At 40.4% G+C, this 27262-nt stretch overlaps 2 protein-coding genes across 2 annotated transcripts in view; both read right to left on the bottom strand.

Moving 5' to 3' along the window:
* The window catches only part of slc6a3 (solute carrier family 6 member 3), a 48439-nt gene extending 37059 nt beyond the window's left edge, over positions 1–11380 (bottom strand). Inside the window, exons 1-5 of the mRNA XM_015949116.3 lie at positions 11059–11380; positions 10280–10402; positions 9732–9936; positions 7063–7194; positions 1792–2008 (exon numbers count right to left, since the gene is read on the bottom strand). Of these exons, the coding sequence (XP_015804602.1) occupies positions 1792–2008; positions 7063–7194; positions 9732–9936; positions 10280–10336 (611 nt within the window). The 5' untranslated portion in view covers positions 10337–10402; positions 11059–11380. The remainder of the gene's footprint in view (positions 1–1791; positions 2009–7062; positions 7195–9731; positions 9937–10279; positions 10403–11058) is intronic.
* Positions 11381–19781: 8401 nt separating this feature from the next.
* LOC107378745 (lysophosphatidylcholine acyltransferase 1) overlaps positions 19782–27262 on the bottom strand; it is a 28854-nt gene continuing 21373 nt past the window's right edge. Inside the window, exons 5-14 of the mRNA XM_015949117.3 lie at positions 26356–26416; positions 25534–25592; positions 25222–25256; positions 24264–24318; positions 23957–24039; positions 23319–23444; positions 21736–21889; positions 20735–20833; positions 20333–20474; positions 19782–20245 (exon numbers count right to left, since the gene is read on the bottom strand). Of these exons, the coding sequence (XP_015804603.3) occupies positions 20013–20245; positions 20333–20474; positions 20735–20833; positions 21736–21889; positions 23319–23444; positions 23957–24039; positions 24264–24318; positions 25222–25256; positions 25534–25592; positions 26356–26416 (1047 nt within the window). The 3' untranslated portion in view covers positions 19782–20012. The remainder of the gene's footprint in view (positions 20246–20332; positions 20475–20734; positions 20834–21735; positions 21890–23318; positions 23445–23956; positions 24040–24263; positions 24319–25221; positions 25257–25533; positions 25593–26355; positions 26417–27262) is intronic.

Here is a 27262-nt window from a genome sequence, read left to right on the forward strand (position 1 = left end):
AAACTTATGAGAGCACCATGTGAGCGCCTGTGTGTGTACCTGCGCTTGTATATGTAAGGTTTCTCTATAGGAGCCTCCAATAGAGAGTGTGAGGGGCCACAGATCTGCCCCCCAAAGATGTGTAGGAGATGGAGGGAGCTCCAAGTCCCAGAGATACAGGAGCTGCCCCAGAGCACAGGGTCCCCACGGAGACTGTAACTAGAAAAGCCCCTGTCCCCCTCAAGAGGCGCAGAGGATTGCCCCGGGGTGCCACAACCAGCAGCCGGCAGAGTCCCGGGGGATATCAGCGGCAAGCCCACAGGCCCACCCGCAGCCTCCCACCCCCAAACCGGCCGAGCCCGGAACCCAGCGACCCAGGACCCAGGGGTGACCACCCCGCCGGGGACCCAACAGAGCCCAGGGACTCAGATCCCACCAGGCAGCCACCGGGATTGGTCTGGCAGATGCCAAAAATCTTAAACCCCCTGACCTGGGAGTCACAAACACTCAGGCAGACCAAGGCACTGCACTCCACACCAGGTGTGGCAGAGGGAGGGGAGGCGAAGATGTATAGCATCAAAAGAAGTTCCAGGAGAAGGGAGGAGTCAAAGGCCCCACCTTACATATACAGTCATACACAAACACAGTCACACACTCCCTCCCTCATGCTCACACATGCACATACAACCAAAGACTTACAAAAATGCACGCCAGACACCCACTCATGCTCCCCATACACACCCTATTCACTCTGGTCCCGGTACTGCTGCACAAAGGGTACAACCATCACCGGTTCCCAGAGTTCAACCCTTTCTGCTGGGGTGCTGATGAGCAGGCTCCGCCGCCCAACGCTGAGCAAAGCATCCCACCACCCCAGACCCCAGCCAGATGGCCAGATCCCCCTCCTAGCCTCCAGCCCCGGAAAGCCAAGCGACAACAGAGGTGTGCTAAGACCCCTAGCATCCCTCCGCCTGCTCCAATACTGTGTTGGTGCGTATTGATGAGATGTATTTGTGGCTGTGGTGAGTGGGCAGTGTGGGCATTGTCTGGCCTACGCCAGCTGATGCCCCCCCCCCCCCCCCCCCCCCAGCCCTCTGTGTCTAAGTGCAGTTTAAAATTGGAAGTGGGTACTGGCACTTGGGATGAGGCTGAAAGATCCCCTTGCCAGATGCCGTTGAATGTGCTCACTCCCAAGGCCCTAAGTGTGTGTTTGCGTGGAATGACGTTGGTGGAAGTGTTTAATGTGCAAGTAAAATTGGGGGGCAGGTTGCCACAGGAATGCGGAAATGGGTTCATACCCACACCCCCTGACTTGTCCACCCCCCTAGGTCCTATGTGCATGTTTGTGTGATAATGATGATGATGATGATGATGATGATGATGATGATTAATCATATTTCCTCTTACGAGGATATTTTACATACACCCCATGAAAGACGGCACAATGACTGAACTTTTTGATGCTTTCTTCTAGTTAATTTCATAACAACCTAAAAGCTGAGACCAAATACAAATTCCAGTGTTCAGCTGTGCTCACATTATTTGCAGGTGGCTTTGTGAAAATGATACACTGCCACTGCAGCCATCATTGATAGCATGCTTCAGCTGTCACAACAGAACAGCCCCTCACCTGCTTCATCAGGAAACACCTGCTCAGCTCCACAGAGACAGCGAGGTAGAATCAGACAAGTGAAACCAAACTCAGAGTTGTTTCCAAGAGGGAAAATGTCTTCTAAATATATATTGCCTATCATTAAGCACTCGCAGAATAGAAACGTGTTAATAAAGCCACAAATCATAGAATGAACTTACTCAAAGTACTCTTGAGCTGGTGTGGCTTTGTAAATATCACTGACCGAGCTGTTCTCAGCCCAATCCGAGCAGTTTGGACTGTTCCATGTGTTGTTGCAGTGGACCCATGGAAGCTCGCTGGTGAACGAGGAGAAGAGGTAGAACAGCGCCCAGGAGATGATGACGTTATAGTAAAAACCAACATAAAGTGAAATGAGGATCACTGTGAAACCCACACCTGGAAGGAACAAAAAATATACATTACAGGTCATGTGAAGAGAATTTATGAGGCAATTCAGTCATCTGATCAGGATTCCTGCTGGCTGCCTCCCTTCAGAGGTTTCTCAGGCACATGCCAATGGAAGGAGATCCTGAGGAAGACCCAGAACTTGTAGAGATACTGAAAGTTCCTTCTGATCCAGAAACACGATGTGATTCTCCATAAGGAGCTGGATATTTGCTGGGGAAAAATAAGTGTATAACTACCATTTGGACCATGTGAAGCAACCACAACATAAAATAAAGCAAATAAAAAAAGATGGATGGATGTAAAGAAAATCTAACTTATCAAGGATTTTTCCGTCATGATCTGGTAACTTACTGGTTGGTCTTTATTTCAACCCCCCCCCCCCCCCCCCCCAGGGTCATGAGATTAAAATTGTGACAATCAGAATGATATCTTGTATCCAAGTAGCTGAAATGACAAAAAAGAATAATAATTCCAAAGCGCAACACCCTTTCTTCATGGGATCATTTTTCCAAGATTGTACGTATCAGAGGTGATTAAAATTCTTTTTTTTTCACTCTACTTTGCAAAATACATAATATATGATGCACCAAACCAAACTATTCCTTGGGTAGCAGAAATTAAGCCCTAAAAAATGTAAAGGAGACATATGATGCCTTTTTTACTTTTGACTCTTTTTTAAATAGTTCCATGGTCGATAAATCCCTCTCACATGAAGCTATTTCAGCAGTTTTGATCTTGACATTTTCATTATACCTTCCAGAATGAGAGTTTCTGGGCTCTGTCACTTTAGGAAAGCAAGCTGATGGCCACGCCCACCCATCCTCTGCTCAGGCTACTATAAGCTGAGAAGCTCTGATATGAGGGAGTGACTCGAGTTTCTTGCACATGAGAGGTGGTTCTACTTCACACTCCTCATTTGCGATATCACAAATGAGGAGTTTTTGAAACAACATCATTTAGATGCATATATCCTAAAACCAAACACGGACAGCAAATCAATGGATGTTGTTTTTCATAGTGTTTATAGAGGCCCAGATGGCAGCACAAAATGATGTAAACGTTGAGTTTTGGTTATCTTTAAAATATCACATATATGACTTTCATTATGGTATGTCAGTCTCTACAAAACTGTTATGTACCATCTCAGCATTAGATTCCAGAACACAACGAGAAGCACAATCGTTTGTGTACAGCTGTGGCCTGTGGGTCTCACAGAAACAAAAGCTGATCTTTTAAAGTTAGTGAATTCATGCTTTAGTTATCAGCACATCTACCCTTTCTGCAAACCTGAAGCAACGTCCACTCTTCTAAGGCTGCATTTAATTGTTGAGTTTTGCTAAGATGCGTGACCACGACTGCGTCTTATTGATATCTTTGTAATGTGGATGTGATATTTGCCCAGTGAGCGCAGTCTCTTATTAGCCCTACGTGTGGCCGTGTTATCTCTCAGACTTTTCTCTCGGCACTTTTCTTCAAATGCATTGATCCTGAGAGGAAACCGTCAGAATAATTACTGTCAATACAACTCTGTGTGTGTGTGTGTGTGTGTGTGTGTGTGTGTGTGTGTGTGTGTGTGTGTGTGTGTGTGTGTGTGTGTGTGTGTGTGTGTGTGTGTGTGCATTGGGATAATTACTGTTATCCTCCTGCTGAGAGGCAGAGAAAGAGAGAGAGAGTGAAGCATGTGATTAGAACGCCAATGTCCTCAGTGTGCTCTCTGACAGACAGCACATGTCCTCACACAGGGGACTCCTGACTCACAGGAAGACAGAGACATTGTGGACACCCTTCACACCTATAGGACAAAGTTTCCTAGAGGGCCTCATACAGTGAAGCAACAGATGGTTTTTGCAGGATTAACAGCGTCTGATTTTCTGATGCATATTTGAATATTAAGTTAAATATGGATTAAAGTGTTTTTTCCCAAGCAATAAGGACATTTGGTTAAAGAACTTTGCAGATTGTAAACGAGATGTTTCATCTCAAGTGGTTGTATCCTCCTGAAATATAAGTTAATAAATAAAATAAATTGTTAATGTAAAGAACAACATGGATAATAGGTGCAATTTATTTCAGTAATTCAATTAGACTGACAGACTATCTACAGGCACAGGAACCCTTTGCAGTTGTTTTGTAATAATCAGCTGGAGTCCATGGGGAGTCCTACTTATCCTGGAAAAATAGTCTTGTGCTTTATAAAAATAAGCTTTGACAAGATAGAACTGCATATTTTTCATTGCTAATTGAAGAGAATAAGAATAATCCAAATTTTCTTTTCAGTACAGTTGCCAACTTTACACAGAATCACAGCTCTGAACCATCTATTCCCTTAGCCCTCAGCAGCAACGACTTTATGGGATTTTTCATGAGTAAAATTAATTCTATTAGAAACAAAATCTTTAGCATCCTCCCTAATGTAATTTATTCATCCTCAGTAAGTGAGGCATCATCAGAGGTAACTGTAGAACCTCATCTGTGTTTGAACCATTTTGATCCAGTTGAGCTGTCAGAGTTATCAAAGATATTAGCTTCATCTAAACCTTCCACTTGCATTTTAGATCCAATCCCAACCAAATTATTTAAAGATGCATTTCCTTTGCTTACTGCCCCCATTCTAGATATAATCAATCTATCCTTAGTAAATGGATATGTACCACAGGATATTAAGGTTGCTGTAATCAAACCTTTACTTAAGAGCACATCACTCTCAAGACTGCAGGTTTACTGGTGGTTCCCAGAATATCTAAAAATGGGATGGGAGGCAGATATTTTAGCTATCAGGCTCCTCTCTTGTGGAACCAACTCCCAGCTTTAGTCCATGAGGCAGACACCTTGTCTACTTTTAAGACTAGTTTTAAAACATTTTTATTTGATAGGGCATATGGTTAAAATCTGGTGTTAGCCTAGATCTGGACAAGTGGGGAGTAGAGGGAGGTGGAGTGTACAGTCGGTAAAGACGGCTCTCCAACATGCCTCCATCTAAAAGGCTAGGTTATCCAGAGTTATCTATGTAGTTATGCTGCTATGGGCTTAGACTGCTGGAGGACATACTGACCACTTTAAACACTCGACTACTTTCTTCTACAATCTGCTCTTCAACTGTATTATTTCCTGCAATTTCAGCTGTTAACTTTATTTTCTCTCTAAGTGTTTTTCTCCCCAGAAGAAGCTACAATGACGTTCTGCTGAGCTGTGGCGGCCTCATGGAGGGGGCCATCATCTTGAACACTGTTGCTAACCATTTAAATATTCTCCGTCTCCTGATAATAACACTTTACTTTCTTTGACATGGAATGTGCTACTACAAGTTTACCCGTTTAACTATAGATTCACTAGGATAAATACAATAAAGTTTATCTTTCACCAAATAGAAAATTTACTAAGAAATCACAATGTAACCATAGAAACATTGCTTGGTATATATGTTGTGTGTGTGGATGTGTGTTTGTGTGTGGGTGGGCTGATATTGGTGTATGCGTGTGTCTGCTCTGTCTTCTCCATCCCCAGTGAGTCATGGTGGATGGCTGCTTATACTGAGCCAGGATTCTCTGGAGGTTTCTTCCTGTTAAAAGGGAGTTTTCCTCTCCACTGTCGCTAAATGCTTGCTTAGTATGAGGATTGCAATAAATGCAATTTGCTGGGTTCCTTTTATAGGAAACTTTTTTTCTGATTGGCTTAATGAACTGACCTGTATTGGAATGTTTATTATGTGAAGTGCCTTGAGGCGACTCTTGTCGTGATTTGGTGCTATATAAATAAACTTGAATTGAATTGAAAGCTGATTAGAGTGTGACACTTAATGATAATGAACCTTTTCACAATATTCTAATTGTCTGAGATTTTAAATGTGAGGTTTTCATAAACTGTAAACAATAATCATTACAAATAAAATAAAGGTTGATGAGTCTATTTCGTGTGTTTTAAGTTGAATTACTGGCATAAATGAACTAATGTTCTAATTGTTTGAGTTTCGCCTGTAAAAATAAAAGCTTTCAAAGTGTACAAAAGCATAAAATGCTGATTCGAGCAAAGAGTATCATTATTTTTTTCAACCTGCGGCTGAGTTAGGAAACAAAAATGAGTCTTACTGTTTGTGTCTCCATTAGTGTGTATACTCTTGGACCGCACTCCGCTTATCGATGTGTTCAAAAACCGTGTCCGCCAGTCATCGTCACCTGACTAGACAACCAGGGCGAGAGTTTTAAAAGCCCAATTTACTTTTGCTTTCCATCTAAGTGCCAACAGAACCTGATGTTCTGGGAGGGATAATAATGCCTGTCGCTGCTCAACGTAGAGACGGGCGGACAAAAGAGACTGGCATGTGGACAGGCAGGCATGTGGGCAGCCACACAGACAGAGAGACGTAGACATGAAGACGGGAATGAGTTACTGTCAGTCAGGCTGCAATGAAGGCAAATGGACCAAAAACAAAAGCAACCACAAACCAGGACATTTTCATGGAAAGAATAAAAACGTGTGTGAGGGTTTGTGTTTTCATGTGTAATTCTTAAAACAGAACACGTCTTTTTGTTGTTGTTGACTGATAATTCAGAGCCAGGCAGCTCTGTTTGTGATTTATGTAGTTTTGGTTTTGCTGGTTGTAACTTTGTGGCAATAATGATAAAGTAGAATGAGAATGAAATGATGGAAGAAGGGTCTCATTCTTTGGTGGGTTAAAATCATCATCTATGTCAACGCCTTTCCCATTGGTGACACTGGAAAAAGCACTACAGTAGGAAAAGGCTGACATGTTTAAAATAATCACGTATAAGCCATGCATGTGCATAATTAGCTAGCTACCAATCAGGAAAAAAAATGCCACATCCAATGCTAAATCACTGCAAACTTCTATTTAGGTTTTTCAGGTGAGAGTGAACGTCCTTTTGTGTCCAAGTGTCGTTACAACTATTCCAATTTAAGTTCCAAAAGTTTTATTTTTTCAGAAGAAAAACAACATAATAAAAGAAAAAAAAAATCTGCAGAAGTTCTATTTGTATAGTCAAATTTTCCTTATTCAACCCCTAGTGACAATAAAAAATTCTTACCTTTAAATATTGGGCATATCTTCCAGACACCTGCAGCCCCCTCCCTGTTGTATTGTCCCAGAGCCAGCTCCATGTAGAAAAGAGGCATTCCAGCTATCACCATGAAGAACAGGTACGGCACCAGGAATGCACCTGCACAAATGCAACAAAGTAACTGCAAAAAACGCAGTAAATACATTACAACAACAGTGTGTTAAAAACAAACACTCAACTACCTCTATGGTAGCAAATGAAATAAAATCCACTTGTGTTATGTCTAAATATCAAGGATGCACAGTTTAAATACATCAATATCGTTGTCTACAGATGTTAGTCATTTTTTAACATACCGTATTGGTCCAATAATTAAAACTGGACTGATAGTGATGATTATTCCCATCTTGTTGCCGTTTGTGTATCTTTCTCAGAGGGTTAGGGGGTGATCATTTGTAATTTGTTTAGTCATGTGACAGAGAAGCTAATCATCTTGAAAGCATAAATGTGTGTGGTGTTTGTGTGTGTATATAAATGTTTATATATATATATATATATATATATATATATATATATATATATATATATATATATATATATATATATATATATATATATATATATATATATATATATATGAAGGGTGGGACTCAATTAAAATAATTAATCTAATTAATTTGAGGCTTTGTAATTAATTAATCTTGATTAATTGCATTATAATCATTCAAAGCAACAGAGGCACAGAATACATTGCCACACTTTAATGAGTATATTTCTATAACTACAAGGTGTATTTGAATATGTTGGTTTCATTATATCAAATGGTGGCCTAGAAAGGGTGATCCATGCTCTGATTACCTCTAGACTGGACTGCAGCTCCCTTTATGCTGGGTTTGACAACTCTCTGCTGCGGCACCTGAAAAATGGTGAAAAATGCCTGTCTACTTATGGGCACTAAGCGCCTTGAGCACATCACCCCTGTTCTGTTCTCCCTGCACTGGTTGCCTGTTCGTTTTAGGATTAACTTTGAGATTTAATTGTTAGTTTTTAATTGTTTAAATGGCCAGGCACCTCCTTACCTAACAGAGATTTTGAGCAAGTATGTTCCTACGAGACGTTTGAGGTCTGAGCTCCAGCTCATTTTAGGGGTCCCTAAGACTTGTCTTGTGACCTGAAGGGACAGGGCCTTTTCCGCTGTGGGTCCCAGACTATGTAACAGTCTTACTCTGCCAATAAGGATGGCTGAGTCTCTGAATGAGTTTAAGTCTCTTTAAAAACTCACCTTTGTAATTTGGCTTTTAATCTCAGCTGAGCACAAACACATCATGTTGGTTAGGTATTAATATTAATATTTTACTTCTTTTATGTAGTCATGTTTACTCCTGTCCTGTCTTTTATTTGTTTTATCATAGTTACTATGTTTTATTTGTCATGTTGTTAACTGTACAGCACTTTGGTCAATTTTGTGAGTAAAATGCTCAACAAATAACAAACAATTGATTGATTGATTGATTGATTGATTGATTGATTGATTGATCGATCAATCGATCGATCAATCGATTGATTATAAAGGTAACTATTGTGGGATTTGTTGGGATGAGTAAATATTAGTACATGTGTTATTGATGAAGTGAAAATAGGCATGGAACACTGTAAATATTGTGTACTGAAATGAACACTAGGTGGCAGCAAAGCACTGCTAATAAATATAGAGGTGTAGTGTAGAGTTCAGGGGAAGTTCTGCTGAGGATTACAAGATTAAGGCTGCATGCTTTCCCCTCCTGCTGTAATAATATTCACATGGATAAAGTTACTTCCTGCCTGCTTTCTAAGAACCAGAAAACATAAAAGTAAAAAAAGTATATATTTTTCTGTTTCTTCATGAAGAACGATTTGTCATGATTTATGTAATTGTACTTTCAGCTGTGTTTGGGGCACATTAAAATTGTTTATATGGTCCTGTAGCTAAGGCTCTGCAGTGGTATTAAAGATGCAACTTGATATTTATGGATGTATTCGGCATACATTTTCATGCAAAACGTATCTGTCCTCTTATTAATTAATTGGACTTAACATGTAAAATTTATTTCTAAAACTCAGGCATAAGTGGTGATCTTTTAGACTGAACAACTCAGGTCAGACACTTCTGGTTAAAAATCGATATTGGCCTACATTTTCACATGGGTGCATCCCTGTTGAATATTCATAGTAATTTCTAGTAAAATAATACAAAATGTTTTGTAAATCCCAGCTGATCACCCATTCATTGTGAGGTAGAGGAAAAGTAGAATTTTATACAAAAAAAAGAGAATCATGATTTTGAACAACAAAGTTGCTTTTGGAGTATTACTATACTATATACTTCTACTATAAGGTGACCTCTGACGTGACCGCTGTTTTCCACATGTAGGTTTGAGGACAGACTGTGTGTCAGTCTGGATCATGACTAGAATGTCATCTCATTTCTAGCTACAGTACCATTTTCAGCCCTTAAACACAATGAGAGCTCTATGTTAAACAGCCATAATTAGTGACACTGATTGTTAAAGCTAATCTATGCAGAGCAGCTGTGGTTTCCTTATTTTGATCTCTGGTAAAGGTTATACAAGCATGCTGTCCTTTGTTATTCCAGACAGAAACCTGCCACACCAAAGGACCCCCCCCCCCCCCCCCCCTTCTCTTTTCACCCATCTCACCTCCTCCGTTCTTGTAGCAGAGGTAAGGAAACCTCCAGACGTTTGCGAGATCTACGGCAAATCCGATCACGGACAGGAGGAAGTCGATTTTCTTCCCCCAGGTTTCCCTCTCCTCCTCCCCATTGGGGTTAGTCTGAGCTGGAGCCACCAAGGTGGTCGAGGTGAACTGAACCCCATTCTGCTCCTTCACAAGGATGAGCTCCACCTAGAAAGAATTGGGTTGAAGACCATTTCATGCAGATTGCTGAGTCAAAAGCCTTCAAAAACTATTTGAAGATTTGTTGTGCACACACATAATTGTTGTGCACAATCCTCAGGACCACAACAGATCTTACACACACACACACACACACACACACACACACACACACACATAAGAGATGACACCTCCTCTCCTTTGCTTCCTGCAAAGCCTTTTTTTTTTCATTTTACCTACAATTTCATTACCATTTTTAAGAATAAACAAAAAAGATATCTTCACAAATGCATATCTTCCCCTTGCTCCCGCTATTTTACATCAATTTAAATAAAAGCTCCCATCTACTGACCTCCTTGGGTGCCGTGGTGTTTGAGGAGGGTTTTTCCGGCGCTACAATAGAGGACATCACTGCAGCAGAGTCTTCCTCAGGAAAGAAGAGCAGTGCAAAACTTTAGGAGTGAGATCTTCACAGCTGTGAAGAAGAAAAAATAATGTAGGTGAACTCTCAAGAGCAAATTACACAGAAAACATAAAAGGGGAAATTAATTATTCCCTTTATGGTAAATTATGTCATTTGAACTTAAATGGCCTCCCTAGGGAGGATAAATAACATATCGGTGTTTAGTATGATTGAAAAAAAAAGTAGAAATTATTGCATAAAGTTGCCTCCTGGCAAAATACATATAGCATGAAAATAATTATTTATGTATTTTTGTTTAAACACTGATTTTTTTTTAGGCTTTGAAGTCAAAATCTGAGAGAAAAACAACAAAGGGTGACTGGATCTGAGCTAAGACAGGGAAAAAAGCATTTCTGGGGGGTTCACAGCAAGCTCATTTCACTTGTTGATCGCCATTTTGCAACCAGCTTTGCACCAGCATCTCTTTGAACATACATTAAACACTGGAGAAAATATAAATTTAATATTTTTTTAATAGAAATGTGTTTTATTACTCTAAACAAATCTGTTTGTTTTCAAAAATATAATCTGATCATTCAAAGTTAAAATTAAAAATCACTTTCAAAATCACCAAAACACCCAATGATCTGTAAGTTTTTTTTTTGAAAAACAACACTGACCAGAACTAAACTCAAAAAAATCACAACTAACAGAGAAAAAGTACTCACCTTTGTTAAAAACAACAACGTCTCTCTGGCTTTTGGGATTTATTTCCTTTGCTGGTGCTCTTCAGAGTTGACCATCTTCATGCAAACCTCCAGTGATTTTTTTTTATTATTCAAACCAAGGTTAAAAGCACAGATTTGGAGCAAGAAGTAAAAAACTAAAATTCTGATGGAGTCAGAGTAAAACAGGAGATGAGGATGAAGGCAGAAGAGCTGATGACAGGAGCTCTCACTCTGATGGTTTCTAGGAAGTCCTCCGACCCTCCTCACACACAGATTAGAGCGCCATGTGGTCTCGTATGGAGATCTGTCTGTGGGACCACTCTTGAAATATGAGAAACAATCAACAACAGCCCCCCACCCTCCATCACCGTCACTCTCCTCCCTCCCTCCCTCCCTCCCCCTCTTCCTCACATAAGCTTCCTTCATTCCTCCTCCTCTCCCATCCATCACTGCATACTCTCACCTGATACAAGCATTTCTTGACTTGTTTTGTACAATTGTTATGATAAAATATACAGATGAGTTTAACACTCAAGGAAGATCAGTTTCTTTGTTTGGTTATACTCTCATCCCAACACAGGGGAAGGCCTAGAGAGGCAATTTTAAGACAAAGTTCAACCTGTAAATCTTCATAATCACAACTGATTTTTTGGTTAAATAACAACATTTCAGATATTTACATATTGACTATGCGTCTTGTGTTGTTAGATCCAAAACGTAACACACTGGCATTCAACAAGTTATTGGTTTGCTCTGATTGGTTCAGTTATGCAGGAACCTGCCACCCTGTGGTAGATAAAGAATATTGCAGTTAAATTTGACTAACTTAACCCAGAGAGCTAGCCTAGAAATCTAGACAGTCTGTAGAAGCAAAAGAATTTTACTCTGCAGGTCAGTCTAGCCAGGATACATTGGAGCTTCAGCAGGGTCGAACCGATCCACTGTGCAAAGACCTAGTTTGACGAGGACACTGTCCTTCCTTGGTCACAGAAAACGGTTAAATGGAACAGACTTGCATCACGTGACCGCGGCTTCCACGGCGGTCACGTAACGTCACGTGACACAGGAGATAACTTTATATTTTATACGTATTAGTTTCAATATAAATATGTAACAAGCTTTTAATTTTTAAATTGTGTATATGTTTATTAAATTTAAAATATAATGGACTTACTACCCGCTAGCCACCGAAGCTGCAACTACTAAGCAACTAACCAACAATAGATAACTTCTTTGGATCTAAAAAAAAAATACATTTTAAATTAGCTGACTTACTTTTAAACTTGAAATTTTTCCCTGAAGTAGCTGCCGGCTTCTGATCCGCTGTCCTTTTGAAAATGCAGCGGTGTATTCTGGGTAACTTTTGACCAAGCCTAGGCTACAAGACACCTCCCGTGTATCCTTGGTCAGCTAGCTAAATGGCTAACAAATGGAGAGCACACTCCTCGGTAGAACATGAACATTGGAACACGTCTTGGCGGCTCCTGATGATGTATCTCCTAGGCAACAGGGGAGCGGCCAATACATCAAGGTAAGGTTCCTTGGCATTGAGAAACACCCATAGAGTTGCTCTAACTCAATGTATTTTACGAACATAAAGTTAAAATTTGAGTCATCGTGTCACGACGTGCAGGTGTGGTGAGCAGAGATGAGGATCCAATTGCAGGGGAAGAAGCAGGCAGGCAGATAGACAGGAACATTCAACGAGGATTTTAATAAGGAACACGCTAGACAATGAAACAATGAACCGACAAGACAAACAAGAATGAGAGGGTTAAAGTACTTGAGGAGCTGGGACCTGGAGTGATTGGAAGATGAAAGGCAGGTGGGAGCAATTAACATGGACATAGGACTGAACAGAATGGGGAGACAGGACAGGGTGTGACACATCATCAGTATATATGAAACACAACATTTGGTGTAAGATAAAGCATCATCCTTAACTCTTAAAATATATCCTGGTGCATTGCTAACAAACTATCTCCTGAACAACTGGATGAATTTCAGAAAAATCCCAGAAAGTCTTTAATGGATGTGCGTCTACCACTGATTAATGTTTGGAGTCAATCCCATTCAAAATGGCCGCTACAGCTAATTGAGATAAGCTATCATAAGACTTTAAATGTTGGTTTTATAAGCTGAGTTAAATCTGCTATTGCAAATCTACAGAACAAGCTAGGTTTTGAATGTAAACACGATCACGGAACACACCCCTGCTCTCGGGTATCGTCCCTGAGATGCTTCTGATAGAACCGGAAACCCGCAATGCCAGAGTATACAAGAGAGCGCTAAACACTTGTCGCTGTTTTCTAGGACCAAATGTCTTTTGGTGTACGTAACTTCAAATGGTGTTTTTCTGTTTGGGACTCCGGTAGTTTGTGCTGAAGTTGAAGTGGTAGCAGCCGGCTGTTTCTCCTTCTCTGATATTATTGAGTGGAGAACCTCAAGTGGTGTTCTGTTGCTAAATACGTGAGTGTGTGATGAATGGAGGACCCAGGGAAGGGCAAAAGTTTGGCGAGACCGACAACCGGATGGTCCAATAGTTGCTTTCGGTCTTAAACATGTTATTGGCGGAGTTATTTAGACAAATGAAAGAGAACCGCTTTGCTAAACAATGTTAGAATGTTAGTAAGAGGCATGACATTTTTTTTCTTTAGCTAATTTGTTTTCCAAATTTGCTATTGCAACTTCAATGTCTGATGTGGTCCTATTGACTCTAGGCATATTTACAATAGACAAACACTCTGTGTCGTTATCCGTAGGTTTCTGAAGAACAGAATTGAAGCCCAGAGGGCGGTTCACACCTCCGCAATCTTGGAGGCATTACGCATCTCGTCACTCCCGGAAAAGACAAAACTGGAGCTGAGAGCTTGGCTATGAAGGGGGGCAGAATATTGATCCCCATCAAACTCTGAGCCAATGTAGCTATGAGCAAATGGAACTAAGAGAAGCTAATGAGAGAAGCTAATGGAGCATGGCAGGCACTTTTAGCCAGAAAACCGCAATTGAAAGACTCTACTACCCTCTGCCTTCTAGGCTGCAACACTTTTAACATGAGGCCTTCCCTGGAGCAAGCAGGAAGGCAACCTGCTAGCACTAGTGCTGATGGCTCATCTGCTAGATGAATAACAATCAAACCATTATTAGTTTCAAGCTTTAATTACATTTAAATTGATCAGTCACAAAAAATTCACTCTCCTCAGTGTTGACATGATGAACTTCCATCCATCCATTTTCTGAACCCGCTTGTCCACGTAGGGTCGCGGGGGGCTGGTGCCTATCTCCAGCGGTCAATGGGCAATCAGGCGGGGTACTTCCTGGACAGAGAGCCAGTCCATTGCAGGGCAACACAGAGACACACAGGGCAAACAATCATGCACACACACACACATTCACACCTAAGGACAATTTAGACAGACCAATCAACCTAACAGTCATGTTTTTGGACTGTGAGAGGAAGCCGTAGTACCCGGAGAGAACCCACGCATGCACAGGGAGAACATGCAAACTCCATGCAGAAAGACCCCAGGCCGGGAAGCAAACCCAGGACCTTCTTGCTGCAAGGCAACAGCTCTAACCACTGCGCCACTGTGCAGCTCGTCATGATTAACTTGACCTAATAAACCTAAAATGTTTTGTACCAGGCTGTAAACATGTCTGTTTCTGCTGTGAAGTCAGCATTTTTAACATGGGAACTAGCTTCTTTCTGAAACCAGCCCCTAGTGGATGAGGGGGGAACTTCGTTGGTTTCACTTTGGGCTGGTGGAGTTCAAAAGTGTAAGATATGATGATTGGTAATATCATTCACAATCATATTTTTGAGGTCTGATCAAAAAAGACAGAAGCCCATCATTTTCCAGGCCATATCCTTTTTAACAAGGCTCTACCTTTCAGCTTTAATAATGGGGATTAAGACATTCCTGTTTTAAAAATGCAGTTGTTTGCCAACATGGTAACAGTGGAAGCAGAATTATTTAGCATGTGAAGGTCGTATATTTGGCTCTGGCATACTGAACGTAATTAGTGCCAACGTTGCTGCTATTGAACAAACTTACTGACCCTGCCTTATTAGAGCCCCTCCAGGAAAAGGGTTCATCCCACTAGCCCAACCAGGAATATGTGATTGCTCTTTCCAAAGAATTACCCAAACATGCAATTACAATTGAAAAAAAAAAACAATTTGTAAACCATGTTTAAAGTTCTCAACTGTTTTGTTGTTTACAAGCTTCTGTGCTAGTTCCACGCCCATCATAGAGCTAATGAACCAACCCAGTCACCCTGCTCCACCAGAAATCTCATTACCTGTAATGTCCAACAGCCTAAACACAATCATTCCCATCACCAAGCCCTCTTCCATTTCAAATTCTAGTCCAACAGGATCAAAGCATAAAATAACACAATCAACTCGCTCCCCACAGGCAGATTTATGATGACACTCATGTCCGCAATGACAGCTTCTTGTAAGCAAGCCAATCATAGTGATCAATTGGCCAATAATCCCCAAATGTGCTGCTTCGACAGTGTACGCACCTTTAAAGTGCAAACATCAATCAGGCCCCCGAGACCTCATATCAGAAAGTGTTGGGTCAATGCGCGAGCCATGCTGGAAATAAGAGGTTTCGGATGGAGCTTCGACAAACGAGTTGCACATAATCGAGTGTCTTTTTTTCATAAGCGCAACAGCTGAGGCCCAGAGAGGGAGGGAGGAAGGACGGGAGGGGAAAGAGCAGGAAGAGAAGATGTGTGTGAGGAGTAAAAGCAGATAGGAGAGGATTCAGAGATGGACAAAAGTAAAAGAAAGGATGTGCAGGAAGAGCAACATGACGAGTTTTCATTCTGTTGTCTGTTTTTCTTTTAGCGTAGGGCTACAAGACTATTACAGACCATGCACCATGGTCAAATGTGTCCCAAGTGTGTTGACTCTGATCAGTCTAGGAAAACTCACTAGACACACTTGTAAACATGAACACATTGAAACCGTGGCAGGCGACTTCATAAAGCCCGTTTGAGCAGCAGTCAGAACCTCTGAACATACCAGTCGCTGCATTAAATGGAATATGGTTTAATGGTACCATCATGTATTTGTGTTGTCTACTCTTACACCTTTTCAGCATTCTTAGATACTTTATTACAGCATCAATTCCAATGAGGAAGTTCCAAATATTTTTTTTCACGTCAAATAAGGAAACATGCCGCAAAGTCAACCCACTGGTTCAACAGGTTTAGCTCTCGTTCTTAACGCAAAATAAAAACATCTTAATAAATCTGAAGACAAAATCATGTGCTGTGAATTACACGTACCACAATGGAGCACTGCAGCTCCTCTATGTCACCACCAGAGGGAGACAGATTTAATTTAGCTAAAATTACATCAAAGTGATGCTGACTGACAATTTTCTCACGTTTATTCAGCAAAAGCAACAAATTGAGCAGTGACACAGACAGGTGTTGACGCTTCTTTATTTCCATCCAAGAGTCACAAGAAAAGTTACACAGCAGCCATTTTGAACCACTTCTAAACGGCTCGCTGGAAGGACGCGTCATCAAAATGCAATAACATAAAAACTTGTTCAGTATAGAAAACTGACAGGAAATAAAACTAAAGGCAGAAACAGTTCAGGGTGTTGTTTCAGATACAATGAGCCATCAGAAAGACGACATCGCTCTGTCGAGAGTACACAAGTCTTTCGTCTTGGGCTCACCGTAGGACAAACAGAGGGGGACAAGCAGGCCGCAACAGCATAAATACAAGTCTTTCTTGCAGGTTTATAATTTCTCATGTTGTTATCATGTTTTAAAAAAAAAGAAATTAAACTCTAGAGGGGCAAGTGACAAAAAAAATCTGATTCATGCAGCCCAACATACACACGTCGTTATTTAAATACTGGGAAAGTTTAAATGTTCTGATGCAGTGAGATTCTGTGTTTAAAGGGAGTACTGAGGCTCGGTGGTTTATCCTGGGTCGGGTACGTATCAATAGTTTCTAATTGTATTTACTACATTTCCCATCAGTACACACAAAACTAATTTCCTTCATACATAGTGAACTGTATCATTAGCAATGTGCTGTAACATGACAATCACAAAGGAGGATTAATAATACTTTTCTAAGTCATGGTGCAAACGTGATCAAATCATTCCACTCTACATTTCTGCCAAGTCTGTAAATTCACTTTTAAGCTACTCAATTTACACAGACCTGAGACAGCATAGGACGAGGTTCAGCTAACGTCTACGAGGGGCGACTCGCATTATGTGATCCTCAATTACCCCGGGGCTCCCATTGTAGAAGCAAGTATCAACACCAAACCTGTTAAAAAGTGAGCGTTACAATACTTTCACCTACAAACTCAACATGCTACAGAGAGCAGTGTCACAGCTTTTTAAAAAAAATAAAACATTCTAAAGTGCAAGCACAGATACAAGTTGAGTGGGAATAAAGCAACAAGAGGACAATACTTTGATTGTCATAAATCATGTGTGTGTGTGTGTGTGTGTGTGTGTGTGTGTGTAGGGGAGCCCGTCATGTGGCGGTACTTCACCTCAGGGCCCGATTCACTCCACACACTCGCACTTGTGTTCCACCTGCACGCCTTTAACAGCAGACATCTGAAAATGGTCGTTTCTTAGGAAAACCGTGAGACCAGAGCATTCGAGCGTCTGATGGTGACAGATTGTCTGTACATTCTGTTTTTTGTGGATTTTGTTTTGTAAGCGTAAAAATTCCATAGAGGCTTTCAAGGCTATTGGTTTCCATATGAAATCTGCATTTTTGTTTCTAAGCAGTCAAACTTAGCAATAATATTAATAACACAGCAAACCTTACACTGCGTAGAGGAGCACAGCACTAAACAACCGGAGTGTTTTACAAAAAGAGAGGAAATAAATGTGGCTTCATTGTCTATCGGTACAATCTGCAGAGCAGAGAAGATCACAGATCTTTGTTATGGCAGTGAAAATAAAAATCAGTCATATACGTATATCAAAAATTCACAAAATGTCCTGCATCTGGAATATTCAAAATACATATCAGAACTTTAGGTTTCTTTTTAAAAGCATTCATCTTGAGAAGGCTTGAAAGATGAAATATTGCTTCACTGAAAGTCAAAACGAGGACAAATGAGAGGAAAACATTCAATGTTGTTGAAGGAGTCAGATGGCTAAGTGTCTCGTTTCATCCACCCATGAGAGGCATTCCCTTTGATTAGACAGTAAAGAGCATGACGCAAAGCACTGTAATGTCTGACAGCAGCAACACAACGTGTGCCATTGTGTTTCAGCCAGTTGATCATTAGGGTTAAAGGTGGGACTTTAATCTTATAACTTAGACAAAAGACCCGACAGACCGGCGTTTTATTAGGCTGTCTGACTTAAGGTAACGCATTTCAATGTATTTTAGACTGTAAAGGCATCCCACCTTTACCTGATCACTGCAGGCTAGATGTTAGCCTCAATTCTAAACAATCCACAGTTTGAAGCTTATGATTAAATGAATGCATGTTGTGAGATAAAGAACCCAGACAGAGGTGGATGTTTGCTTTTGAAATCTTATAGTATTGATATGAAAAATGTGAAAAGTGGTAGAATTTATTTTATTCTGATCATGCCGAATTGGTAACATCTGCGTGAACTGCAACATCTCTCAACATTTAGTCATAAATTATCTCCGCTTGTGTGTAATTTACACCCAGATTCTCTTCAAAAGTTACCAACCCCTCTTAAAATTTCTCAGGACGACTCAATTTAATAATTTTGTCTGACATTTTTGAGCGTTGTCAAAATTTCAGCAATCCAAGAGCGAGGCCCTGTGGGACCTCTCGCAAATGTTTCGAGGCATTTTAGAAACCATACAAATTTTGCGCCCAGTGAGATACTTTAAGTAATGAAAAACAGCCAGATTTATTTTTGTACAGATCAGAAGAATGGCAAGAAAAACTTTTCACAGTAGGTGGAATTTTTGGAACTCAATGCTTTTATGTACGTAACGCTGAGAGGAAAGTACCCAACCAACCAGACAAATCTGAAATATTCCCTTTCAAGTGATACACCATTGACACAAACATGACGAGAAATCACCGTATGCATTTTTGGTCCAAGTTTTGTGATAAGAATCAAAATGAATAAGAAAAAAATAACTGTTAATGAGAGAAATGAAGACAGGGGAGAGGACTGATGCTGTGCAAAAAAATAATAAGATTATACGCACGTGAATCCATAGAGCGTTAAAAAGGATGACATCATAGCAGTTACTTTGTTACTTAACCCTGAGCTAAATCCAATATCACACATGCACGCGCGCAGGCACACACACAAACACACTCACAGGAGGAGCTATGATCATCAACATACAATAGTCAGAGGGAACCTCAAACGTGGCTACCAAAGCTATGCGCTTCAAGCCGTCCAGCGGTCGTCACCGGTTCCCTCTGGCCTTCCTTCCTAACATAAATAAACGTAGGATGAGCATGGTCACTCTGCACTTCCAATCCAAATGGCAGCAACCATTAAAGTAGGCTAATGGATAACAAATAACAATAAAATAAACCATAAACACTGAAATTATGTGTTCATGTCAAAATTCTAGGGCTAACTTTTTGTCTCAGTTCCTTTGAGTTTAAAAACATGCACAATGTAAAAAAAAAAAAGCATTTATGCCCCAGAAATCCTATTAAGTGCTTGCCCTTCAAGTATTCAAGCATTGTATCCAAAAACAAGAGCCATTATTTGGCATTAGGACAATTCTTCCTATTAAAAAATCTAAACTCGTAACAAACTGATAAAGCCTGAAAACAATCATTCGTTTTGTGGACACGACACAAATAAGAAGGGGGCAAACTTCACTTTTGTAGTTGTGGTTAATGAAACTAACGGCTGACCAACCACTGCTCATCAACTCTGACTCCTCTCACCAGGAGAGGAGCTGGATGTTTTTCTCCCTTCAGCATTTGTAAACCTTAGTTGTGTTTCTTGGAGAGTGCATCTGTTGTGCCATCGTGGTCTCTCGGGCTGAAGTCGGGGCAGATACCGTTGGCGGTTTTGCTGGTGGCAGTGCTTTGCAGGTTCAGGCTGGGTGAGCTGGGCTGCTTCTGCTGACCGTGGCAGGGTCCGCTCTGAAGGCCTGCATTTTCTGTGAAAAGATACTCCTCTGCGAAGTCTGGGTTCTCCTCCACAAAAGCTCTGAACTTATCTGGAAAGACCACAAGGGGGAGACAAACACAACATTAAAGACAAGCTGCTTTTCAGGTTTGAATTTTTTTGATCCGTTCAGTCGTACCAAAAGTAATCTTCCCAGTGTCGTCGGCATCGATGGCGGAGAACAGATATGAAACGTTGAGGAGAGCCACCCCTAGAGCAGTCTTCAGTATAACCGCCAGCTCTCGTTCTGTGATGGCACCGTCCTCCTCTGCCTCAAACATCTGGAAAAGAAGACCACGAGGGAATGTCAGCAGAACTTACTGATGAACACATTTAGCAGCTTGATGACAATCCAAACTCAAACTACCTCAGTCACTAACCACATTTCATTTAAAGTTACGAAGGTCACATCTGAGCAGCAGGATGACCGGAATAAGGTGCAGATTATGTGTTTTATTTAATCCTGGCGGAATTACTTCATCACGACATGTGTGGCATTCACATAGAGCGACTCTCAGGACAGAAGCAGACTAAAACATACCTTGAAGGCCAGTTCCATCGTTTCCAGAGTTTTGGCAGGTCTGACAACTACAGATAAGGCTATCACGAACTCTCTAACATCCATGTTGTTATCTTCATGCTGAAATACAAACAGACAGATTATCAACACTGAGATTTGACAAGAACATCCACGTTAGATTGTACTATGAAAACAGTACCGCCCGACCAGATCTCTTCTGTTTGTGCATTGGAGTGAGTTTTTTTAAGCCCCGCTCTTTGCAGAAAACAAACTCAGCCACATTGAAGGGGTTTTCCAGCATCAACGCCCCGTTTAAGGTCAAAGGTCAGATATTCTTCCTAAAGCTACGAGGGCAAATTTAGTTAACAAGTTAGCGTAAACATTTTTCCTGCCTCTTAAAAGGAATAGAATAAACTTTACTGATCCCACAGTGGGGGGTTCACTTGTTACAGCAGGAAAGTTTATCGCTGTTATCTTATCTGGCTCTCTTGGTCTGAAGAACTTCAAAACTCCCCTGAAGGACTACGCCGACAGCTGGCCTCCAGACTCTGGAACTCTCTTCCTGAGCTTGAGATCAGTGGACTCAGTGGTCTCTTTTAAAATGCAGCTGAAAACTCACCTGTTCAGGCTGGCTTTTGTGTGACCTTCGGTTGAGTCTTCACCACTACCTTCTCTTCATTTAGGGCTTTCTACCAATTCTGCCTTTCCTGGGATCCACCGACTACCCTTTTCCTATTTATTTTCCCCTTTCCTCACATTTTCTTTAATCACAATTTTTACTTTTCCTATTTTTATAAAACTGTTTAAAATCATTTTTAAATCTCTTTTTTTGTACTTGTGATTTTTATCTTGAGAGGCACTATTTAAAGACCGTTTCTTCTTTTTCTTCTAAATTCAAACCCTTACAGGAAATAAGATCTTGGTGAATGGAGAAAAGTCTTGCAACAACCTGGTTCTATACTTATGTGAACAGCATTTACCAAAAAAGGAAATGAAAAGCAGCTACAGAAAAGCGTTTTTACCTCATCAAACAGAGCAAACATGTCACGCAGCACGTCTGAAACCGGCACATCGAGGAAGTGAGCGAAGTCTTCCAAGCCAAGTTTCTGTCTCTCTAGCTTCCTGGCTCGGTTCCCATAGTCCTGCAAAACCTTCTCAGAGGTCTGCGGTTTCACTCTGACAGCAATAGAAGGGGAACAAAAAAACTCGGTATGGATTTTGAGAACAAAACTGACAAAGAATAAAAAACAATGAAGAGCAAACCCATAGCATGACTTCTCACCTAGACACTGTACAAGGTTCAGATCACTGTATTACATTTGTGGCATTTTTAGTATTTGGTTTAAACACTCAATTTTCCACCATTTTAACATGAACTCATTTAAAGTTGTGACTTTGTATTGCAATGAGAGAAAACAGAACAGCTAATGGTTAGTTACAATAGCCCACTTAAAACCACATAGTTTGTATTGCATTTAAAAAAATCAGATTACCAATTATGTGTCAAAAGTGCAGCGACTCTTCCTGCAGGGATTACATTCTTGAAATGCATCCCCGTGTGTCAGGATGCTGCTGCCAGACACCTGCCAGGTTTCTGCAGAGTTCGTGAAGTCTTTTATGGGCCATTCCCATCTGTACCGGGTCGGCCCGGGCCGGGTAGCGTAGGTTGTTTACATACCTGGGTGGCCTGGTATTTTTCCGGGCCAACCCTGGCTCATTCTCAGCCCTCTTCTCGAGGGGGTCTGCTTCAGGCTGACCAGGGCCAACACACCCACTGCTGACAGCAAATTCACACCTTCCATTAGAGCAAGCCTCTGATTGGTGGGTAGAATCAGCCCACATGGGCTTAAGACAAGGATGTGTGGAACCAACCAGGCCAGGCTGGGGCCGACTGGGGCTACCCGGCCCGGGCCGACCCGGTGCAGATGGGAATGGCCCATTACACTCTACTCCAGGGGTGTCAAACTCATTTTAGCTCAGGGGCCACATTGAGGGAAATCTAGTCCCAAGTGGGCCGGACCGGTAAATTAAAAACAACTTCAGATTGTTTTCTTTGTTTTAATACAATCAATATAAAACAAAGCTGGAGCCTGAGGACAGTGTATCCAAAACAGTACAAGTACAACACCTGAAGTGTACTTGAAAATTTGAAAAAAAATAAAAAAATCAATAAATAAAAAAAACATTCCTTAGTGATTCAAAGAGCTTACAGATCACATGGCTAGATCAGTTTCATGCAGCACTTAAAGTATATTTGACTCATTTTACTTTACATCTTTTAGCTTTCACCAGCACATCAATATCAGAAGTCTCATCCTGAGTGGCGGCCAACTTCAGGATGTGATTCAAGTTCTTGTGTGAGCCTTGAGCGCAGCTTTGTTTTATTTATACTCATTACAGAGAAAACTTGCTCACAAAGATACGTTTATTTTCACTCTACATTGTTAAGTATGAAAATAAAGTTTACACAACCATCTTGCGGGCCGGATTTAACCTGCTTGCGGGCCGGATCCGGCCCGCGGGCCGCATGTTTGACACCCCTGCTCTACTCCTTTCTTAGTTCTCTTGGATGGGTGAGCTGAATTGCAAAATCTGAGTGACTCACCCCAGCCTCCTGACAAGCCTGGCAAACTCCAGCAGACAGGTGTCGACTGGCAGCCTCAGCTGGCCATCCGCCATCGCCAGCTGGCAGTCTTCAAATGAGTAGTCTGTGATGGGCACTCCCAAGGCTCTGAGGGGAGACAATGATGGGGTATCAGCGTGTGGAAATCAATATGAACGTAGCTTAAGGTCAATGAAGCAAACCGAGAGCTAATTATGATAAAAACGTGGATTACTGCTTCTCAGAAGCAGCAAACTGGTAGTGGTTTTGGAACTTATATGCAAAATGTAAAACAGCTTGAAGAAATTCTCAGCTTCGCTCGTTGGAAACTGACCCCCCGAATTCGGCACTTTAAATGTCGCCTTGAGAACATAGAAGAAAAATCAATCACTGGCCTGTTTCAAAACAATTGCTGTTATCTGAATTTGACGTATTACAGCACATGCAGATCAGCAATTATTTGCTCAAATCAAAAAAGTCCCATTTTAAAGGAAACCGATCAGATTAGATTCAACAAAAATTGAAAGATAAGTCAGGTCAGAATCTTCCTTTTCTTTTAAACCCCAAATTTTGCACAGGAAATTACTTTTTCCTATTAATTTGTTGTAAACTGCGTTCCGTCTTGTCCATATTTGACTCACTTTGCCATAACTTGTCTCACATTGATAGCAAAAAGAGCAGGATTCTTCTTCTCCTCCTCAGAAGGGGTGTAAATAGGAAGAAACTGTGAGAAGCAAAAACATATGTGTATACATCTCACACAAAATGTTGGCAAAATCCAATAAATACATAAGATCAGTAAAAATATACAAGCCTTTGATGTTTTAGAATACATAACAGGTGTGTTTGACATGGCACATCTTTTTTCAATACTACATCATTTGTTTCCCATCAGCAGTAAACAAAGAAGTAATCCACACTCAGAAAAGTCAGGACTGTGATACTTACCTCTACCACAAACTCGTTGTGTAACTGGCAGAGTGTCAGCCATAAGATTTCAAATCTGGATTATTAAAAAAATTATAAATAAATTAGTAAATACAGACAGTATGATAACACATCAGTCTGGTGTATCAATTAGCACCAGTCTAACATTTTATTATGGTACATTTATTATATTAAGGTTTTATTTATTTATTTATTTCTGAATTGAGTCTTTAGAAACGTCTGTGTAAATGTGACTCATATTTGATTGATTGATTGAAACGTTTATTTGATTATAAGACAAAATATTTTTTAAAAATCAACGAACATAGTAGAAAAGAAAAGATATACCAATAAAAAAGAAGTCTTTGTCCAAAGGGAGTAAGAATCCCACCCCCTTGTCTCACATTACTAATTTACTCTACAAGTTACCATCCATCCATACATACATATTAATATATATATATATATATATACATATATATATATATATATATATATATATATATATATATATATGTATATATATATATATGTATATATATATATATATATATATATATATATATATATATATATATATATATATATATATATATATACATATATATATATATGCAGCTACTAATGAGAGCATTTTGCATAAACATTTTATGGTACTAATGATAGTAATAATAGTAAAAACAATGACAATAATAACAAACAACAGCAAAATAATAATGACAATATCATAGTTTCCATAAATGCCTGAATGATGCAATTTATGCTAAAAGCACAAATTCATATTTTAAGTTAAAAGTCTAGAGTCTAAAAAGTCCCGTAATTCCTAACAGTTGGTAAAACGATCAATAGAATGGGCTTATAATGGAGAATACATGCATTTACCAACAGATGTCAACTTTCACATAACAAAATATGATTGTTTTAACTATTTTGTAACGTTCCACACATTACTGATAAATAATAAAGGAATAAAACTTACGCTCCTGGTCCTTGCCAGGTCCATGTGATTGAGTCCTGTTAACAACACAGAAACAATATATTACCATATATGAATACATGCAAATGCTCTCACACTGCAATCACATGAATTTAACTTCTTTAGAAACAAAAACATTGTAGAAATCGCACAAATTATTTTGTATCTGGTCAGTGATCGACAGAATGTACACACGGTTTTATGCTAAAAAATAAAAAGGGTTAAATATCAAATAAGTATCATTTTGCTGCTCAAAGATAAAAAAGAATGTGATTTTGTTTAAACAAATTGTCATCTAATTGTTACCAGTCTTACCAGTTTATTAGGATACCGAATCACCACAGGCTGCACTGGGACAGCAGGGATAAAGGCCCCTATAAGGGTCAAATCAAACAGGTGATTAATTTGATTTTAGCCAAAAACATCAACACAAATCAGTGTATAAACTACTGAAGAAAAAAAAAACTAAAATAAAAACTATTCAGGAATTAAATAATGAATAATTAATAATGATACATCCCAAATAACACTTGGATAGCCTGGCAAGCCAGACTAAATAAATGTATTTAGTCTGGCCATGCTCCATTGACGGCTCTCGGTTGTGGGGCGGGTTCTACCGTTGTCTTTCAAATTATCTCCGCATGCTACTGGACAATGAATGTGACATACTCTTGTTTCACTCTGTTGCATCATCCCACCCACCAGGCATATAGAGTGCCCTGATTGGCCCACAAAGCGGATAAAGCTCTGTGATTTGTTCACTAAGCAGATAGAGCACTATGACTGGCTGACCATTATGGACCAATCACAGCTCTTTATGCGTTTGAAACCCCTCTAGAGAAATGTGATTGGCTAGCCAGAGTCCTGGTAGGAGCTGTGGAGGTTCCAATGGAGCATGCCTAGACCATTCTTTGCAAAGCAAGAATTTGGTCTAGTTCACTAGGCTAACACTTGGATGTTGTATGTCACAAATCCAGGGAAAAAGAATTTGCAAAATCCTTGTTTGACCAATCAAAATTTAAAAGAGGATTTTTCCGTCACAAAAAGAATGAAGTAATTTCAATTTAAGTTAATAGAACTAGCATTCAAAATAGTTTGCAAAAAAGAAACGTATGGTGAGAAGAGAAATAAATATACCTGGCTTAAAGGTGATGAGGCAGGATCTGTTGGTGCAAGTTCCTTCTGGAAAAATCATAATCTGAATGTAAAGGGAGAGGGAAATTAGTCTAATTTCTATATTTATTCTCTGTAAAGCCGGGCATACACTGTGTGACTTCTTCAGTCATCGTATTCAGCTCCATCTAAAACTGAACGACTATCGCAGAGCACAGCTCACGAGTCATGTTATCATACTGCACGGCCCAATGCTCGGATGCGACCCGACTACTAACACCGTTTGTAGCACAGCAACATGTTGGACCTAAAAATATGCTAAAAAATAGTAGCTTAATGCATCGCAATGGACCTTTGAGTCTGAAAACCTGGAGAAGATGAGACTGTTGTGCTGTTAACGATGTCTCTTTTTTTAACCCTCGTAGATATAGAGCGCCGGACTTCACGTGACTCTCAGAGAGTAGACGCCATGTTGGCAGGCAACAAAGGTAAACAAAATGAACGGGATCGGCTTGGATTTTACTCCGTCGGAGTTTACTTCACACTTTAAAACCAAAGAAATTGTTTTATATAGTCAGAAATTAAACATCTCCGACCCTTACCATGCCCCTTGGATACTTTTTAAAAATGCCAGAAGCTGTCGGAGCGGACCTGGCCAGGCAACGCCTTGGGATTTCCCCGGAGGAGCTGGCCCAAGTGGCTGGGGAGAGGGAAGTCTGGGCCTCTCGTCTTAGGCTACTGCCCCCGCAACCCGACTTCGGATAAGCGGATGAAAATGGATGGATGGATGGACAAATAACATGTAAGAAGTTTAAATAGAGTTCTGTGCTGTTTGAATGTATAAACTGAATGCCAAGAGAAATCACTAGTCTGATTTTTTTTCCGTGAATGAACAAATATGTCAGGCAGGAGCGTCTCAGGATCTGTCTGA

This window comes from Nothobranchius furzeri, chromosome 5 (genome assembly GCF_043380555.1).
Source record: "Nothobranchius furzeri strain GRZ-AD chromosome 5, NfurGRZ-RIMD1, whole genome shotgun sequence".
In the NCBI taxonomy this organism is placed as follows: Eukaryota; Metazoa; Chordata; class Actinopteri; order Cyprinodontiformes; family Nothobranchiidae; genus Nothobranchius; species Nothobranchius furzeri.